This window comes from Leptodactylus fuscus, chromosome 4 (genome assembly GCF_031893055.1).
Source record: "Leptodactylus fuscus isolate aLepFus1 chromosome 4, aLepFus1.hap2, whole genome shotgun sequence".
In the NCBI taxonomy this organism is placed as follows: Eukaryota; Metazoa; Chordata; class Amphibia; order Anura; family Leptodactylidae; genus Leptodactylus; species Leptodactylus fuscus.
Window position 1 is genome coordinate 203,460,930 of NC_134268.1, and position 21,057 is coordinate 203,481,986.

A 21,057-nucleotide genomic window follows, 5' to 3' on the forward strand; every position below is an offset into this window, starting at 1 on the left:
GGTAGGCAACGTTCGATCAAATTATACTTACCAATTCCACGAGTGAGGGTCGGGCTGGATCCTCCGAGAAGTCTTCTCCGTGCAGCGTCCCCGCGGCATCTTCAGGCTCTGAATTCACTTTGCCAGGCATCGGGCCTGGGCAGAGCCGACTGCGCATGTCCGCACTACAAGCGGACATGCGCAGTCGGCTCTGCCCAGGCCCAATGCCTGGCAGAGTGAATGAAGAGCCAGAAGACGCCGCGGGGAAGCTGCACGGAGAAGACTTCTAAAGGTAGGAGAAGAACCAGCATTGATTGGCTGACTGTATAGCATTCGGCCAATCAATGCTGGTTCTACATCGAACTTTTACATTCGAATAGTGAGTGGTACTCGATCGTGTACGAGTATTTTGAATACCGTAGTATTTGATCGAATACCTACTCGATCGAATACTACTCGCTCATCTCTAATCATGAGCTATCATGAAGACAAAGGTGCAGCTAGACTTCCCTTTCGAAGGCAAAAAATCAGATATCTGCCTCAACCCTGCTGAAAAAATACCATGGCTAAAGCAGAATAAGGGAAGCTCCCACCCCGGCTAGACCATACCAAAAGAAGCAGCAGCCATGAAATCTACATAGCCACCCAAATATCACATTTGAGGTTGTGAGCTACTTTTTCCTATTCAATGTTTTGGTCATGAGGTCTTTGTTAGGAGTAGGGCCGGAGTCTCCACAACACTGTTCAAAGGTTGCCGGCCCTATCCTCTCCGCACTCCCGAGTCCCCTGTTTCTGGGTCTCGGGTGGCAGGTTGGAACCTCTGCAGCGATGTATGAGGGCTGCCGGTCTCCTCCTGAACCAGACGGGAGACTTCCAGTTTTTCAGGCCTAGCCTATTTAAGGATGGAGATATTGCTGTCATCACTATATACCACAAGCTACTCGGGCCAATTATTAGCATTTCTATGTGTCCCCCTCCCGAATACTGCAGTGATCGGCCATCAGAATAGCAAATGTACCCAGTAATGGCCTCTACAGGGAAATGAAGTGAATGACTATAATGGCCATATACAACCCCTTTACCTTTGTCTTCCTATAGATGACTTCTCCCCGAGGAGAGATAAGCAGCGCCCATGTTATAGCCGTCCTCTCTGTATAATTGGTGTGTTCTGCTGCGTCTCCATTGATGTGTATTATTAAGCTTTAATCTCTGATTCTTCTTCGCATAATACTCTATAATCTTCACAATCTGAATTCATGTAATAAATGACTAGCTATGTCTTAATACCTATTGTGGATTTTAAGAATAATTCTATTACGGGGGAAAGTGATTGTTATGGGCGGCCCCAAACCGTGCTAACCTTTACTAGACACCACAATGGGAAGAACAAGCTTCAGGAAGATCATTAAGGAATTGTCATTAAAGGAGTAATATGAAGCTGTCCCCTATCCACAGCATAGGGGTATAACATTATATCAGTGGGGACCCTCAATCACAAAAATGGAGATCCGATCATCCATCTGAATGGAGTGGCTAGTCAAGCATGTTCTCTGCCCATTCATTGATTCTCTATGGAACTGCCGGAGATAGCAGAGCGCTGTTCTCGGCTATTCCCAGCAGTCTTGTAGAAATTAATGTAGTGGCTGTGGGATTTTGACCAACCACTCCAGTCATATGGGCTTACTGGAGACAAGACTCCTGTTCTCATGATCACGGCAGTCCCATTGGTTAGATTCCCACTGATCTTGTTGCTTACCCCGAACCCACAAAATACCTATTTAAGAACTCCATGACATTGTGTAATGTCTCTGCCTGTTCGGGTCTCTGAGCCACCCTCCGCTCGCACGCTGCGGAACAGGAGGCGTGTGTAGTTTGATTCCTTGCTTAGAGTTTTTCATTGCACTGCGTGAACACTGCTCTATTGCCTATCTCTGTAATTGAATTTCCACCACACCCATCTCCTGCATCTTGTTTCCCTCTGTTCATCAAATAGTTAATTTTAGCCTTGCCTATGTGATTGACAACCTACCTTCCTATCAAGTGCACTGAGGATTCTTCCTCCATATTTATTCTTGGCCAACATTCACATTGCCTCGGGTGTATCTCTTGCTGCTGTTACTTGATTTTGATGTTGCACTGCTTTGCTTGACTGTTACTGGACCCTTGGCTAGCTGACCTCCCTTTGTTATTGTTTGTTGCTTTTTGTGTTGTCACTTATATAGGAAGGGCTTTGTCGACCAGTTGTCGCCTATTGCTTAGGATAGGACCGGCAAGCAGGAAGGGGCAGTGGGAGGATTCGGCTTAGGGCTCACTGTCTATTGTGCCTTCCCCCCAGGATTCACAAGAAGCTACTGGGAAATTGCTCCTATTGCAATTCCCTTACACATTGCTTTATTGATATTTTCTTAAAGCATATTTACTTAGAATGTATTTATATTATTGACATTTAGGATTTCCTACAGACTTTGACGACTTTAATGTTCATATTTTTTGATATTTTCTATATTTTACTTTATATTATTATAGCATTTTATACTTTTTTATAAATTATATATTTATTATTATTATTATTATTATTATTATTTATGCTTTTCTTATTGGACAATCATATTTTTAGCTGTCATATTATCCTATTAATATTATAAATGTGAAAGTTTGTGAGTTTGTGGGTTTGTGTGTTTGGATGTTTGTTCCTCAATCACGGAAAAACCGCTCCACCGATTTGGCTGAAATTTTCCACAAACATAGTCATTCCACTCAATTAAACAATAGGCTACTTTTTGTCACAATAGCGCACATATGTTTGTGCCAGGACCCCCAGAAAACCCAAACTCACACCACCATCTCTGCAATCTCACACACTTTGGACCATAGCAAGCCAAAAAATTCATATTGCCCCCTACAGCCTCGCCCCTAACCCCACACAATCTCATATACATATACTTTACCACTTTGCCCCTCACCTTAACGATTCTCCAGGAGGCTCTCTCTAACGCTCCGGAGCAGCCATGTTTGCCAACCCCCACCACTCTGACAATCCGCGACACCACCCACCCATGTCAATACCCCTAGGCGGTCTAATAAATGCAAAAAAAAAGTTTTAAAAAAGTAAAAAAAATATAAAAAAAATAATCAAAAAGGATTAAAAATTCAAATCACCCCCCTTTCCCTAGAACACATATAAAAGTAGTTAAAAACTGTGAAACACATACATGTTAGGTATCCCCGCGTCCGAAATCGCCCGCTCTACAAAGCTATACAAATATTTCTCCTGTTTGCTAAACGCCGTAGCGGGAAAAATGGTCAAAAGTGCCAAACCGCCATTTTTTCACTGTTTTGATTCTGCTAAAAATTTGAATAAAAAGTGATCAAAGCAATAACATTTCCCGAAAATGGTAGAAATACAAAGTACACCCGTTCCCGCAAAAAAAGACGCCCTATACATCCCCGTACACGGACGTATAAAAAAGTTACGGCTGTCGGAATATGGCGACTTTTCAAAAAATCATTTTTTAACACAGTTTTGGATTTTTTTTAAGGGGTCAAAATGTAAATAAAACCATAGAAATTTGGTATCCCCGGAATTGTAACGAAACACAGAATACAGGGGACATGTCAGTTTGGTTGCACAGTGAACGCCGTAAAACCAAAGCCCGTAAGAAAGTCGCAGAAATGCATTTTTTCTTCAAATCCACCCCATTCTGAATTTTTTCCCTGCTTTCCAGTACATTATATAGAATAAATAATGGTGGCATCATGAAGAAAGATTTGTCCCAGGAAAAATTAAGACCTCATATGGCTCTGGGAGCGGAGAAATAAAAAAGTTATGGGGTTTAGAAGGAGGGGAGTCAAAAACGAAAATCAAAAAATGCCATCGGCGGGAAAGGGTTAACTTCAAATACTTCTGTCCCAAAGTCACTATGTAAAGTTTCTCACAACACCGTATAGCAGCTCAAATACAAATTACATCCAACACAAAAGTCTCACGTATTCTCTGAATTACAGCAAAAACAAGATACAAACTTACATTTCATATCCCATACCTTATATACAGTACGAAAACCTTACCCGCGCCTGTATATACCCACTTCTACAATCACCGCAGACGAAGTCGTGAGTACCAGCTGGTATATATATACATTTAAAAAAATAATAATTATGTATTATTATTATTATTCCTATCATCATTATCATATGTTTTTATATTTTCTTCGACTTTCTACACATTATATATTTTTATTTTTATATGTTTATGTCTGTATTTTGTACACTACTTTTTTACACTAGGTTCACATGTGCGTTCAGGTTTCGTTCTTTGAGTCCACTTGTGGACCCCAAAAATAGAAACCCAATCCACTTTAAAAAAGAAAAAGGTTACCATTAGAGATGAGCGAACAGTGTTCTATCGAACACATGTTCGATCGGATATCAGGGTGTTCGCCATGTTCGAATCGAATCGAACACCGCGTGGTAAAGTGCGCCAAAATTCGATTCCCCTCCCACCTTCCCTGGCGCCTTTTTTGCACCAATAACAGCGCAGGGGAGGTGGGACAGGAACTACGACACCGGGGGCATTGAAAAAAATTGGAAAACGTCATTGGCTGCCGAAATCAGGTGACCTCCATTTTAGACGAATAGTGGATTTCAAATCCGGGTCATATGAGAATGTGAACTTTGTGACTAAGAGACAGGGATAGCTGTACAGGCAGGGATAGCTAGGGATAACCTTTATTTAGGGGGGAATGTTATTAAAAATAACTTTTTGGGGCTCTATCGTGTGTGTAATTGTGATTTTTGTGAGATAAACTTTTTCCCATAGGGATGCATTGGCCAGCGCTGATTGGCCAGAGTACGGAACTCGACCAATCAGCGCTGGCTCTGCTGGAGGAGGCGGAGTCTAAGAGCGCTCCACACCAGTCTCCATTCAGGTCCGACCTTAGACTCCGCCTCCTCCATCAGAGCCAGCGCTGATTGGCCGAATTCCGTACTCTGGCCAATCAGCACTGGCTAATGCATTGTATTGGCGTGATGAAGCAGTGCTGAATGTGTGTGCTTAGCACACACATTCAGCTCTACTTCATCGGGCTAATAGAATGCATTGGCCAATCAGCGCTGGCCAATGCATTCTATTAGCTTGATGAAGCAGAGTGTGCACAAGGGTTCAAGCGCACCCTCGGCTCTGATGTAGCAGAGCCGAGGGTGCGCTTGAACCCTTGTGCAGCCTCGGCTCTGCTACATCAGAGCCGAGGGTGCGCTTGAACCCTTGTGCACACTCTGCTTCATCAAGCTAATAGAATGCATTGGCCAGCGCTGATTGGCCAGAGTACGGAACTCGACCAATCAGCGCTGGCTCTGCTGGAGGAGGCGGAGTCTAAGATCGCTCCACACCAGTCTCCATTCAGGTCCGACCTTAGACTCCGCCTCCTCCAGCAGAGCCAGCGCTGATTGGCCGAAGGCTGGCCAATGCATTCCTATACGAATGCAGAGACTTAGCAGTGCTGAGTCAGTTTTGCTCAACTACACATCTGATGCACACTCGGCACTGCTACATCAGATGTAGCAATCTGATGTAGCAGAGCCGAGGGTGCACTAGAACCCCTGTGCAAACTCAGTTCACGCTAATAGAATGCATTGGCCAGCGCTGATTGGCCAATGCATTCTATTAGCCCGATGAAGTAGAGCTGAATGTGTGTGCTAAGCACACACATTCAGCACTGCTTCATCAAGCCAATACAATGCATTAGCCAGTGCTGATTGGCCAGAGTACGGAATTCGGCCAATCAGCGCTGGCTCTGCTGGAGGAGGCGGAGTCTAAGGTCGGACCTGAATGGAGACTGGTGTGGAGCGATCTTAGACTCCGCCTCCTCCAGCAGAGCCAGCGCTGATTGGCCGAATTCCGTACTCTGGCCAATCAGCACTGGCTAATGCATTGTATTGTCGTGATGAAGCAGTGCTGAATGTGTGTGCTTAGCACACACATTCAGCTCTACTTCATCGGGCTAATAGAATGCATTGGCCAATCAGCGCTGGCCAATGCATTCTATTAGCTTGATGAAGCAGAGTGTGCACAAGGGTTCAAGCGCACCCTCGGCTCTGATGTAGCAGAGCCGAGGGTGCGCTTGAACCCTTGTGCAGCCTCGGCTCTGCTACATCAGAGCCGAGGGTGCGCTTGAACCCTTGTGCACACTCTGCTTCATCAAGCTAATAGAATGCATTGGCCAGCGCTGATTGGCCAATGCATTCTATTAGCCCGATGAAGTAGAGCTGAATGTGTGTGCTAAGCACACACATTCAGCTCTACTTCATAGGGCTAATAGAATGCATTAGCCAGCGCTGATTGGCCAGAGTACGGAACTCGACCAATCAGCGCTGGCTCTGCTGGAGGAGGCGGAGTCTAAGATCGCTCCACACCAGTCTCCATTCAGGTCCGACCTTAGACTCCGCCTCCTCCAGCAGAGCCAGCGCTGATTGGCCGAATTCCGTACTCTGGCCAATCAGCACTGGCTAATGCATTGTATTGTCGTGATGAAGCAGTGCTGAATGTGTGTGCTTAGCACACACATTCAGCTCTACTTCATCGGGCTAATAGAATGCATTGGCCAATCAGCGCTGGCCAATGCATTCTATTAGCGTGAACTGAGTTTGCACAGGGGTTCTAGTGCACCCTCGGCTCTGCTACATCAGATTGCTACATCTGATGTAGCAGTGCCGAGTGTGCATCAGATGTGTAGTTGAGCAAAACTGACTCAGCACTGCTAAGTCTCTGCATTCGTATAGGAATGCATTGGCCAGCCTTCGGCCAATCAGCGCTGGCTCTGCCGGAGGAGGCGGAGTCTAAGGTCGGACCTGAATGGAGACTGGTGTGGAGCGATCTTAGACTCCGCCTCCTCCAGCAGAGCCAGCGCTGATTGGTCGAGTTCCGTACTCTGGCCAATCAGCACTGGCCAATGCATTTCTATGGGGAAAAGTTAGCTTGCGAAAATCGCAAACTGACAGGGATTTCCATGAAATAAAGTGACTTTTATGCCCCCAGACATGCTTCCCCTGCTGTCCCAGTGTCATTCCAGGGTGTTGGTATCATTTCCTGGGGTGTCATAGTGGACTTGGTGACCCTCCAGACACGGATTTGGGTTTCCCCCTTAACGAGTTTATGTTCCCCATAGACTATAATGGGGTTCGAAACCCATTCGAACACTCGAACAGTGAGCGGCTGTTCGAATCGAATTTCGAACCTCGAACATTTTAGTGTTCGCTCATCTCTAGTTACCATTAGTATAATGGGAACCGCTGTGTTTATGTGTTTATGAAAATGTGGAGAGAAGTGTCCTGCTTGCAAAAATATGAACATACCCTAAGTTCAAAATTTCTTAATATATATTTACTGTGACTGCTTTTTTTTCTGCTACAAAGTTACAATTCCCCTGAAGATGTCTGACCTTGTTCCTTAAGCCCCTGTTCACTTCAATGGGACAAAACTGACCCATGCTGCAGTACCAGGTACGGCCACTAAAAAGTATATGGCACTGTGTACAGTATACAATAAAAACAAACAAACAAGGGGCGGTTTATATTATCCCATCTGCTCTTGATTTCTGGTGTAGATGTGGTGCAAAGTCCTTTCTTGTTCTAAAGATGCGCCACATGCCTCATTTTGCGCCTTGTTCGCCATGTTCTGTGACATATTTATTAGAACTCTTGAATATAATTATATATTTATGCAGGAAATCTTCACCAGCTTCTGACTGATCTCTTTAAGCCCGGGTTCACACAGAGTATTGTGGCTTGTCATTTGGTACGTACACGCCGCGGGATCTTTTGCAGGCCGTATACGCTCCAATGTTTTCATGAATTGGTTAACTTGGTTGCCACTGGAGATGAGCGAACAGTGAAATATTCGAGATTCGATATTCGTTTCGAGTAGAGCCTCAATATTCGACTACTCAATCGAATATTGAATCCAATTATAGTCTATGGGAAAAAATGCTTGTTTCAGGGGAGACCACTATTCGACTAAAGGAAAGTCACCAAGTCCACGAATAGCAGGAGGAGAATGTTTAGGAGGAGCGCTGTGCAGTTAAAGTGCACGGACCCCATTATAGTCTATGAGGTCCGTGCGCTTTAACTAAACAGCGCTTGCAGTTGCGCTGATAAAAAGTAAGCTCCCTCGTAACCGCAAGCTGCCAGCTCTACCGACTAGCAAAGACGATCCTGCGGCAAATCAACGCTGGTTCTGCAGCAGGCTCGTCCTTGCTAGTCGGAAGAGAGCTGGCAGCTTGTTGCTATGAGGCAGCTGACTTTTTTGTCATAGGAATGCATTGACCAGCGTTGATTGGCTAGTGTACAGCATTTCGGCCAATCAACGTTGGTTCTGCCGGAGGCTCGTCTGTGAGGAGGCGGAGTCTATAATCGGACCACAATGGGGACTGCTGTGGTCCGGTCTTAGACTCCGCCTCCTCACAGACGAGCCAAATCATTATTAAATCATAATAAAAAAAATTAAATGTTATTCATCCCCTAAAAAATAAAAATAAAACAACTCCAAAATGTCTTGTTTTTGGTCACATTAAGTAATAATTATAATAATAATAACAAAAAAATAATAATTAAAAATTATGAAAAAGTCGCCTATAAGCCAAAATAGTACCAATAGAAACAACAGACATTCCTGCCAAAAAGAAGTCCTCATACAGGAACATGAAGGAATATTACAAAAAAAGCTACGGATCTCAGAATATGGTGCCACTAAAACACGTTATTTTGGCCAAATAACTTATTTTATTGCACTATAAACTTAGTATCACCATAATTCGAATGACTGGCAGAATAAAGGTAGTGTGCAGAATGTAAAATTTAGTACATAAAAAAATGGCAAAACAAACTTTTTTTGCCAGTAAATAAAATTTGATCAATAAGCTAAATATTTCCTAAAATGATGCAGTAGAAAAGTACAACATTGCTCAAAAAACAGCACTTATACTGTATGGCTAGGTCAACATTGAAAATACAAAAACTTTTAGAATGTGATTACGATAAAAGTATCAAGCTAGGCCTTAAGGGGTGAATGCTCTAGTGTCAGATGGGTGGTCCTGAGCCAGAATAAACAGCCTGGTTCTGCCCACCTGACAATAGAGGGCAGAAATGGGCTGAAACTAAGCACATTGATTGCTCAGGAATGAAAAACTTGAGAGTCTTCAGTAGTTGACACCTTTTTTAATGGCTAACTCATAATGATGACAGATTACAACGTTTCGAAGTTCTCGGCTTCTTCAATTTCTGAAGGCTGCATATTTATGTACAGAGGGACACATAGGAATAGAATTCTAGGAGGGAAGGAAGAGGGTGGAAGAAGGTTAGTGGTTATTTATTTGTATCTAACAATAACCAATAACCTTCTTCCACCCTCCCTCCTAGAATTCTATTCCTATGTGTCCTGTTGTACATAAATATGCAGCCTTCAGAAATTGTTTTTAGATATACCTGAAGAAGAAGCCGAGGGCTTCGAAACATTGTAATCTGTCATCATTATTAGTTAGTCATTAAAAAAAAAGGTATCAACTACTGAAGACTATCTAGTTTTTTGTTTTTATATTTCTTACCCACTGGCTAACACGGTACGAGAACAAACATTTTCCTTATGCTCAGGAACGGTGAGGGCTGGAGAAAAAAAATTCCAACGGAATCAGTGAAGTGTTGTCAAAGAGTTGGAAGAAGTATTGAACTTCTTTAAAGAAGTTATCTAGGGAGTTTATGAATCACATGTAAAAGATGAAATTGGAGTTTATGAATACTTTAGTCCTCCAGGGCTTTTTGGTGGTATCCAGGGGTTCCAGGCTGATTCTGGATAAGGGTCATGTGATTGAAATCAGTGACCGGCCCCTTATTCACTCTGCCTCCTCTCCCCTGTAAAATGTGAGCCGGTTGACTACACTGCTATGGGGGGCAGCAGGTAACCTGTGAACAAGGGAGAAACTGGAGCAATTTAAGGATCGGGTCAAAACTGCCTAAAAGCCCGGGAAGAACAAAGTTTTCCTAGACACCCTGGATAACCCCTTTAAGAATTGCCTTGCATGGCAGCGGCCATTGTGGAATCCACACAATCTATCATGTGGTTTCGTGCGGCAGGGAAGTCCTGGCCACCTGACAACACCGTCTGCGTTACAGTCATAGCATTCGTTGACAGAAGGAACATTTGGCACCGTCTTCAATGACCTGATATTTTAGTTTTCCCCTAAATGTTATTTTATTGGACTAATTCCTGTAATTTAACTGCAAGTGAAATCCGCCAAAATCGGGATCTTCATGATCCCAGGGAGAGCCGCAGAAGATGACAAAACAAAGGACTAAACCTACTTAAGTGATTATATAATTATAAAGTTGCAGACCACTGGGGATTTACTGTATAACCCTGACAAGGATAAAAAGGAGGCCTGCATTATTAATGACACCATTTTTTTTCTTGCTCAACCAAAAGGCACTTACTTTGAAAGCCATTCTCTGAAAAGATGTCAGGAGGATGATAAAATCCAGGCTTGCAAATGCATTTGTAGGCTCCGAGAACAAATCCAAGGCCCTTAATTGGTATACACTGAAATAAAGAAAACAAGCAATGTAATGTATGTAGACTTGGAACGGCTTCAAGGAACAGCGGGTCAGCAATTTCTTACATATGTAACTCCTATAGTCAATACAGTATAATCCTGATAAGGCTGATAGGATGCTCATTCAATTGCACATGTAAATTACGTTATTAACATAGACAATGACCAAAAATAATGCTATATTGTATGGTTTTTTGTTTTTCCATAGACTTCTTTGTATACAATTATTCATCTGTGAATGCTATGCAGCCCGGTTCTTCGATATAACACATTTCACCTGTAGGACTCCTTTGATTTTGGTTTGGGCCCAAATACTCTGATGGTGCCAGAATGTGATAGGTAGCCATTTAAGTAAGGAGTCCCATTGAGGTCAAAATTGTAGATAGGCACAGCTCCGAAGATACATTTCATTTTAGGTTTGGGTGGTTCGATCAAAGTTCAGACACAACTGGTAGTGAATTTATATACTCTGGGGTCTCTTCAGAACTCAAGGTATAATAGGTGAAGATCCAAAAATAAAAAAACATTTACACTCACTTTCCCTCACCTCTTTCGGGCCTCCCCCCTGCATTCAGTGCTCTCTCTCTCGGTCTACTCATGACGTCATGACTCTTGGCATGTCCATGTCACCATGGTGGACCAATCGTATGACTCAGTGATGACTTTGAGTGTATGATGTATCCACGAGACCACCAGACATCTTGAGGAGGCCCAAAAGAGCTGAGATGAGCCTTCCACTTATTGGATACAATTGCTCAGGAATGGTGGGGGCTAGGGAAAAATTATAACTGTGCTGGAATCAGTGCACCTATGGAAGGATGTAAAGCATTGGAGTTGGTGGAGGTGTTACAAAGGCCCTCTATAAAAGAGTTATTGGGGTTATTTTTTTATATTGAAGGAAAGATATCAGTATCAAATCCATGGGGGTCCAACAGTGGGAACCCGCACTGTTTAAGCTGTACCAGATAAAATCCAAAGTCATAACCTATGTAGCTGTGGAGTCTGATGCAAGAGACTGCTTTGGAATATGAAAGCTCTACTCCCATTCATGTACATGGGAAGAAAGCTACAGTTCTCTAGTATAGTAACCGTGGTATAGGAATAACCATTCAACACAAGGTAGACTATGGGCAGAAGGTCAGAAGAATTGGGCATGTTGAAATTAGGTGATCAGATGGTTCCACCAAAAGAGGAAGGTTCGGTCAACGTTCATCTAATGCGAATGATCACCTTAACCCTGAACAGCGTGAGGATCTGCGTCTGGCCATACATATTCCTCCTGTGAAAGTTTCGGAGGATATGCTGTATTTAGCGATAAGCAAATCTGTCCAACATGAATCAAATTAGTTCTGAATTTCCCAATAGTTTTGGATTTCAAATGAATCTGAAAATTTTAGTATTGGTTCTGCATAAATTGTTCAAATTGACAGCCACTGACAAAGCTACCATGTAGGCAGACCACAAAGGTCCGTAGGGGAAGGGGGCCCAGCTCCTTGTTCCTGTAATATGGGGTCCATAGGGGAAGGGGGCCCAGCTCCTTGTTCCTGTACTATGGGGTCCGTAGGGGAAGGGCGTCCAGCTCCTTGTTCCTGTACTATGGGGTCCGTAGGGGAAGGGCGTCCAGCTCCTTGTTCCTGTACTATGGGGTCTGTAGGGGAAGGGGGCCCAACTTCTTGTTCCTGTACTATGGGGTCCGTAGGGGAAGGGGGCCCAGCTCCTTGTTCCTGTAATATGGGGTCCATAGGGGAAGGGGGCCCAGCTCCTTGTTCCTGTACTATGGGGTCCGTAGGGGAAGGGCGTCCAGCTCCTTGTTCCTGTACTATGGGGTCCGTAGGGGAAGGGGGCCCAGCTCCTTGTTCCTGTACTATTGGGTCTGTAGGGGAAGGGGGCCCAACTTCTTGTTCCTGTACTATGGGGTCCGTAGGGGAAGGGGGCCCAGATCCTTGTTCCTGTAATATGGGGTCTGTAGGGGAAGGGGGCCCAGCTCCTTGTTCCTGTACTATTGGGTCTGTAGGGGAAGGGGGCCCAATTTCTTGTTCCTGTACTATGGGGTCCATAGGGGAAGGGGGCCCAGCTCCTTGTTCCTGTACTATGGGGTCTGTAGGGGAAGGGGGCCCAACTTCTTGTTCCTGTACTATGGGGTCCGTAGGGGAAGGGGGCCCAGATCCTTGTTCCTGTAATATGGGGTCTGTAGGGGAAGGGGGCCCAGCTCCTTGTTCCTGTACTATGGGGTCCGTAGGGGAAGGGCGTCCAGCTCCTTGTTCCTGTACTATGGGGTCTGTAGGGGAAGGGGGCCCAGCTCCTTGTTCCTGTACTATTGGGTCTGTAGGGGAAGGGGGCCCAACTTCTTGTTCCTGTACTATGGGGTCCGTAGGGGAAGGGGCCCCAGCTCCTTGTTCCTGTAATATGGGGTCTGTAGGGGAAGGGGGCCCAGCTCCTTGTTCCTGTACTATGGGGTCCGTAGGGGAAGGGGGCCCAGCTCCTTGTTCCTGTAATATGGGGTCCATAGGGGAAGGGGGCCCAGCTCCTTGTTCCTGTAATATGGGGTCCATAGGGGAAGGGGGCCCAGCTTCTTGCTCCTGTACTATGGGGTCCGTAGGGGAAGGGCGTCCAGCCCCTTGTTCCTGACACTTATTTAATGCATTTCCCTGTCCCAGACAACCACTTATATATACACACACATATATATTATCATCACCAATGGTAACAGAACTATTTTTCGAAACAGCATCATCAATATTTGTAACAATTCTGATTAATATAATGAATGGACTAATTATTCCTGCTGGCCAGGATTTGTGTGCCACGGTTCCCATGGATATACTAATTATTTGGCGAGCCAGCCAGGAATCATTACATATCATTAGGAGTAAGACTGATAATTAGAGGTCTATTAACAATATACAGAGCGCTGGTAATACAGACTGCAGGCAAGATAATTGGCTGAATGTAGACTGAAGATATCAGCAGTAAATACTTTATATCCATCATGTCGCCACCAACACAACATCATTCAACTATACAACTGAGTATACGCAACACATAGCCGGGTCTAGTAATTTTTCATGTAGGTGAATATTGTGCCCTAAACACCATTCTGTTCTTTTAATTGAAATGGGATCAAACTCTGTAATTCATTTCTTAATAAATATTTATTGCCATGTGAGGTCCATTTTTATTGTTACAAGGCTACAAATTGTGGAGACGACTACACCGTGGCGTACACATGGAGCATCTTTGGTGCATCTAATTTGTGGGTTAATAGTTTGTTCTTGCAATTAACATAATGAAGTGAATGAAGAAAAGAGAAATGTAAATCCCATCAATATTCGGTGTGACCTTTGCCCTTTGCCTTCCATCAGTTCGTCTCAGTACTTGCAGATAGAACTCGGCAGGGAGGTTGTTCCCGCCATCTTGGAGAACTAAGCACAGATCTTCTGTGGATGTTGCTTGCTCCAATCCGTCTCTCTCTTCCTTTCATCCCAGACAGACTGGATGATGATGAGATCAGGGCTCTGCGGGGGCCGTATCATCCCTTGCAGGACTCCTCCTCCAAAGGGCAAAGGTCACACCAAATATTACATTTCTCGTTTCTTCATTCACTTAATAATAATCTATTTCGGAAAGCATTCTTACTTTGCAGCAATTTTTCCACACCTGCCTAAAGTTTTGGCACAGTTCTGTATTTTATGCTATTTTAAGTTCCCACTAAATATCATTGCACACATATTGCTCCGAGCCTAGTTGCACATTACGCTTCCCCATGTATAATGTATCATTTGCCCTATAGCAATATGGAGGCGTCACTTAATCACATATATAGGTTCTCCTGCCTGGCATTGTCTATTCTTCCCATTTGGCCAGCTATGAGGAAGGATTAGTATTTTTCGTTTTTGCATTCATTTCCGTCTTCCTCCTACATGTGTGGACAGTGAGCGCAGTCCGATGAGGCTATACTTATCTCCACAGCCCCACCAGTGCAGCAACTGGCTGCTGAGTGGAAAGTAGAGCGGGTGCAGATAACAAGGCCGGGCGAGCAGAGAAGAATTCTCACTGTGGCTATATTTAGCTTTGCTGACGTCGCGGCTCCCGGGCCCTGTGGACTTAAGCAGCCTGCTTAATACATTTTGGAGAAATTACATTTAGTAACAGAGGATAGACTCTCCCGGGCTCCCCAGGCCTAGGTTATCTGTTATTCTCTAAGATTTCTGTGGCTTACGGAGCATTAAATAACCGATCTCTGAAAGGATTTCGATGGATGATACTGTAAGACTAAATGTGGCATTACTACCTGCAAATGGTGAAAATCATCAATGGCAACAACAACAATCAAATGCATAGGTAAAAGTATAAAATGTAGCAAATCTGACAAATAATGCAACACTAAAATTAAATAAAAAATAGCATATATATATATATATATATATATATATATATATATATATATATATATATAGTGTTCCAAATTATTATGCAAATAATATTTTCTCATATTTTCAAAAATTACATATATGAATTGCAGTCATTGTAATTTTCCAGTCATTAACTATTAGAGTACAATTGAAAGGTTTTTGAACAAACTGCCTATGATAACAGTATATTGTAATAAAAAAATAAATTAACACAAAATGCACTTAAAATGCATGTTCCAAATTATTATGCACAACAGAGTTTTCAACCTTTTTATTTTGATAAAGAACAAAAAAATGGTCATTTGTGAAATTCTAAGCATTAGCAGGTTATTACAAACTGAAATCAAACAGTTTTCAAGTCAAAACTTTCTTCTAGGTGATGTTACATTTGCACATAGGACTCCTTGTTCCAAAGGAGCTTCTGTACTCTCTTGTCCATTGAATTTGTCAGGTTTTGGATGGTTTCTGCTTCAATTGTTTTGCATGAGGACTGAATCCCCTCCCAGAGCTGTTGCTTAGATGTGAACTGCTTCCCGCCATCATAGACACTCCTTTTAATAATGCTCCAGAGATTCTCAATGGGGTTGAGGTCAGGGGAGCATGGGGGCCACACCATAAGGTTGTCCCCTGTTATGCCCATAGCAGCCAGAGATGCAGATGTGTTATTTGCAGCATGAGACATTGGTGCATTACCATGCATGAAAATGATCTTGCTGTGGATTGCACGGGTCTTCTTCTTGAACCATGGCAGGACGTGCTGTTTGAGAAACTCCACATACATTATGGAGTTCATCTTTACCCCTTCAGGGATCCTAAAGGGACCGACAATCTCTCTCCCCATGATTCCAGCCCAAAACATTACTCCACCTCCTCCTTGTTGGTGCCGTAGCCGTATTGGCATAGGGTGTCCATCAACCAGGCATCCTCCACTCCAACCATCTGGACCATCGAGCGTTGCACGGCACTCATCGGTGAACCATACAGTTTTGAAGTCAGTCTTCATGTATTGTTTGGCCCACTGGAGCTGCTTGTGTGGATAGAGGAGGTGGACAGGATGGCTTACGCATAGCTGCAAACCTCTGAAGGACCCTGCATCTTGTTGTTCGGGGGACGTTGGAGGCACCAGCAGCTTCAAAAACGTGTCTGCTGCTATGACAAGGCATTTTTGCAGTTGCTCTTTTAACCTGAAGTAGTTATCTGTTGGAAAGAGTCCTCAATTTTCCCTTATCAGCATGCACACGTGTGTGCTGTGAATCAGCTACATACTTCTTAATGTGCGATGATCACGATGAAGTGTCTTGGCAATGTTGATTGTAGTCATTCCTTGACCTAAATACTCCACAATTTGTTGCTTCTCAGCAGCTAACACATCCTTTTTCTTTCCCATTTTGGCAGAAAATGTACGCTGCTTAATAATGTGGGACAGCCTTCTTAAGTAGTCTTCCTTTAATTGGACACACCTGCCAAACTAATTAGCACAGGCGTCTGCAATCGCTTTCAGTGATATAAAGAGCCCTGACACACTTCATCGTCAATGAGTTTAACTGACAAAAAAAAAAAATCTAACCTTATCACTCCTAAACACTTTTTGCATAATAATGTGGAACACAGTGTATATATAGAGAGAAACGTCCTTGCATGGTTAGAGGTGGATCACCCAGACATATATAGTCTATGGGCAACACATTAAAATTAACATTAAATTAAAATCAGATATTGAAATTTATGACTTTTTTATTTTCTTGATTATAGATTTTTTTTTATTCTATTTTCTGTACATGATTATGGAGACGGCCATCTTGCTTGAGCTTGTCTTCTGGTCTGCACAATGTGAAAAAAAAAATAATTAAATTCCCGCCACTACCACACCCCATCACAAGTTCTAGCCCCGACCCCAGCGACACAACAATAAGTGTCACCAAAGTAAAATTGACCATAAAGGTTGTCAGCTAAGTAGTGAGGACATAGGGCTGACTTTGCCCACAGGCGATTTTTTTTTATTTTTTTTTATTTTTTCTTTGAACCAGCGCAGGACAGCTGCCGCTCTCCGTGCGCTGGTTCAGACATCTACGTATCAGAGTAGGCGGTGTCATCACGCCACCTACGCTGATACGTAGACGTCTGACAAGAGAAGAGGATCACGGAGGCAGCGGGAGCAGCAGCAGCACTGGTAAGTATGATAACATTTTTTTTGTTTTATAATAGACCGCTACATTTACCAACCTCCCCGAACCTGATCACTGCCGGCTCCGCTTCCCCTTGTACTATATGCTGCGGAGGCTGGCAGTGAATAGATCCCACTGCCGCTATTATTATACTCGGGGGTCTTTTCCTTAGTGCCCCCACGCACAGTATAAAGCTCCTTAGTGCCCCCACGCACAGTATAAAAGCTCCTTAGTGCCCCCACGCACAGTATACATCTCCTTAGTGCCCCCACACACAATATAAATCTCTTTAGTGCCCCCATGCACAGTATAAATCTCCTTAGTGCCCCCACGCACAGTATAAAGCTCCTTAGTGCCCCCACGCACAGTATAAAGCTCCTTAGTGCCCCCACGCACAGTATAAAAGCTCCTTAGTGCCCCCACGCACAGTATACATCTCCTTAGTGCCCCCACGCACAATATAAATCTCTTTACTGCCCCCACGCACAGTATAAATCTCCTTAGTGCCCCCACGCACAGTATACATCTCCTTAGTGCCCCCCCACACAATATAAATCTCTTTAGTGCCCCCACGCACAGTATAAATCTCCTTAGTGCCCCCACGCACAGTATAAAGCTCCTTAGTGCCACCACGCATAGTATAAAGCTCCTTAGTGCCCCCATACACAGTATAAAGCTCCTTAGTGCCCCCACGCACAGTATAAAGCTCCTTAGTGCCACCACGCACAGTATAAAAGCTCCTTAGTGCCCCCACGCACACTATAAAGCTCCTTAGTGCCCCCACGCACAGTATAAAGCTCCTTAGTGCCCCCACGCACACTATAAAGCTCCTTAGTGCCCCCACGCACAGTATAAAAGCTCCTTAGTGCCCCCACGCACAGTATAAAGCTCCTTAGTGCCACCACGCACAGTATAATGCTCCTTAGTGCCGCCACACACAGTATAAAGCTCCTTAGTGCCCCCACGCACAGTATAAAAGCTCCTTAGTGCCCCCACGCACAGTATAAAGCTCCTTAGTGCCACCACGAACAGTATAATGCTCCTTAGTGCCGCCACACACAGTATAAAGCTCCTTAGTGCCCCCACGCACAGTATAAAAGCTCCTTAGCGCCCCCACGCACACTATAAAGCTCCTTAGTGCCCCCACGCACAGTATAAAGCTCCTTAGTGCCCCCACGCACACTATAAAGCTCCTTAGTGCCCCCACGCACAGTATAAAAGCTCCTTAGTGCCCCCACGCACAGTATAAAGCTCCTTAGTGCCACCACGCACAGTATAATGCTCCTTAGTGCCGCCACACACAGTATAAAGCTCCTTAGTGCCCCCACGCACAGTATAAAAGCTCCTTAGTGCCCCCACGCACAGTATAAAGCTCCTTAGTGCCACCACGCACAGTATAATGCTCCTTAGTGCCGCCACACACAGTATAAAGCTCCTTAGTGCCCCCACGCACAGTATAAAAGCTCCTTAGTGCCCCCACGCACAGTATAAAGCTCCTTAGTGCCACCACGCACAGTATAATGCTCCTTAGTGCCGCTACACACAGTATAAAGCTCCTTAGTGCCCCCACGCACAGTATAAAAGCTCCTTAGCGCCCCCACGCACACTATAAAGCTCCTTAGTGCCCCCACGCACAGTATAAAGCTCCTTAGTGCCCCCACGCACAGTATAAAGCTCCTTAGTGCCCCCACGCACAGTATAAAAGCTCCTTAGTGCCCCCACGCACAGTATAAAGCTCCTTAGTGCCACCACGCACAGTATAATGCTCCTTAGTGCCGCCACACACAGTATAAAGCTCCTTAGTGCCCCCACGCACAGTATAAAAGCTCCTTAGTGCTCCCACGCACAGTATAAAGCTCCTTAGTGCCACCACGCACAGTATAATGCTCCTTAGTGCCGCCACACACAGTATAAAGCTCCTTAGTGCCCCCACGCACAGTATAAAAGCTCCTTAGTGCCACCACGCACAGTATAAAGCTCCTTAGTGCCCCCACGCACAGTATAAAGCTCCTTAGTGCCCCCACGCACAGTATAAAGCTCCTTAGTGCCACCACGCACAGTATAAAGCTCCTTAGTGCCCCCACGCACAGTATAAAGCTCCTTAGTGCCCCCACGCACAGTATAAAGCTCCTTAGTGCCACCACGCACAGTATAAAGCTCCTTAGTGCCACCACGCACAGTATAAAGCTCCTTAGTGCCCCCACACACAGTATAAAGCTCCTTAGTGCCCCCACGCACACTATAAAGCTCCTTAGTGCCACCACGCACAGTATAAAGCTCCTTAGTGCCCCCACGCACACTATAAAGCTCCTTAGTGCCCCCACGCACAGTATAAGAGCTCCTTAGTGCCCCCACACACAGTATAAAGCTCCTTAGTGCCCCCACGCACAGTATAAAGTTCCTTAGTGCCCCCACGCACAGTACAAAGCTCCTTAGTGCCCCCACGCACAGTATAAAGCTCCTTAGTACCCCCACGCACAGTATAAAGTTCCTTAGTGCCCCCACGCACAGTACAAAGCTCCTTAGTGCCCCCATGCACAGTATAAAGCTCTCTAGTGCCCCCATGCACACTATAAAGCTCCTTAGTGCCCCCACACACAGTATAAAGCTCCCTAGTGCCCATACCCACAGCATAATGCTCATAAGTTCTCTCTGCACTATTTTTTCTTAATTTTTCTGCATCACATCGTCAGACGCATCGTTTTGTCCAAAAATTATCACAAATCCTTGACATGTTCAGCTGCGGTTCAGCCTGGACCTTTACTTAATGTAATATGTTTCCGGTGTAGGTTTTCTATACTGGATAACCCCTTTATGTGCTATGTCTGTTCAGCCTACATGTAATTGACAAAACTTTTTATATAGTTTTTGGGAACGTTTGGTTCCTTCCTATCTGGTCTTGTGACAAAGTTGATATCTTTTTATTTAATGGTGTGTAACAAATTGGTTAAGGTTCTCAATTTAGTAACAGAAGGTCCAACCAGCTACAAAAAGAGTTCCTGCTGCATTTCATTTGCCTGGACATAATTACTAATGCACAAAGGCAGATGGTAAGTGTAGCACCACAGAGACATGGCAAAGATGAAGATGCTTATTTTATAGAACAAGAGCGACCAGCTGTGTCAAATCGACAAATGCTTCAAGTCATAAAATACAAAATGGAAACATTGTCAACTTTATTAAAGAGGAAATCATGTGTTACTGTGCAGAATTATCCTAGCAAACCTAGAGAGATTTATATTGTCATATCAATGGATCAAATTGGAGCAAGTTTATCATAACAAAGACATCTACTTGGAATTCACAGTGGGGTGTGTTCAATCTGCCAGTGAAGATAATATTATCCATCCATTCCTTCAATCGCGTATTTTAGATTTAACACAATCCCCCCCCCCCCATCAGGTTATGCAGCGACCAATTACTGTCATCTCCTATATCCAGAAAGTGCACATTATAAAAATACTCCAAGCCAGGGGATAGGTAATATAAGGAAATCGCATAACCGCTGCCATTTTTATTACTATGGGCATGGCAAATGGCTCATCCATTGTTTACATTTGTATTGGGGGGGGGGCTTAAAATAAAGAGGTACGGTACACACTGAAGCTTTATAGAATAAAACACAATCATTATGTCATATTTCAAAATGAACCATAAAGCAGCCAACCCATTTAAGTGCTAAGATTTGGGACGCCTTCTGCCACTATTAGGGGCGCTTATAAGGTCCTTGCATGCAATGTATTCTTTGTACTTAAAGGGGTTTTCCAGGCAGGAAATCTTTCTCTTAGAAAGGTCCGTTAGTGCTAGGGTTAATAAGTACACCCATATACCGTTAGCAGTGTTTGGGGTGATTTCTGGGTGTCTCTGGCAGCTCCTGGTATCCTCTGCCTTTGTTTACAAGGT

At 44.2% G+C, this 21,057-nt stretch overlaps 1 protein-coding gene across 1 annotated transcript in view; it reads right to left on the reverse strand.

Moving 5' to 3' along the window:
* Nucleotides 1–21,057, reverse strand: part of GPR158 (G protein-coupled receptor 158) — a 194,559-nt gene that overhangs the window by 99,386 nt on the left and 74,116 nt on the right. Inside the window, exon 3 of the mRNA XM_075271687.1 lies at nucleotides 10,459–10,564. Coding sequence (XP_075127788.1) covers nucleotides 10,459–10,564 — 106 coding nt within the window. The remainder of the gene's footprint in view (nucleotides 1–10,458; nucleotides 10,565–21,057) is intronic.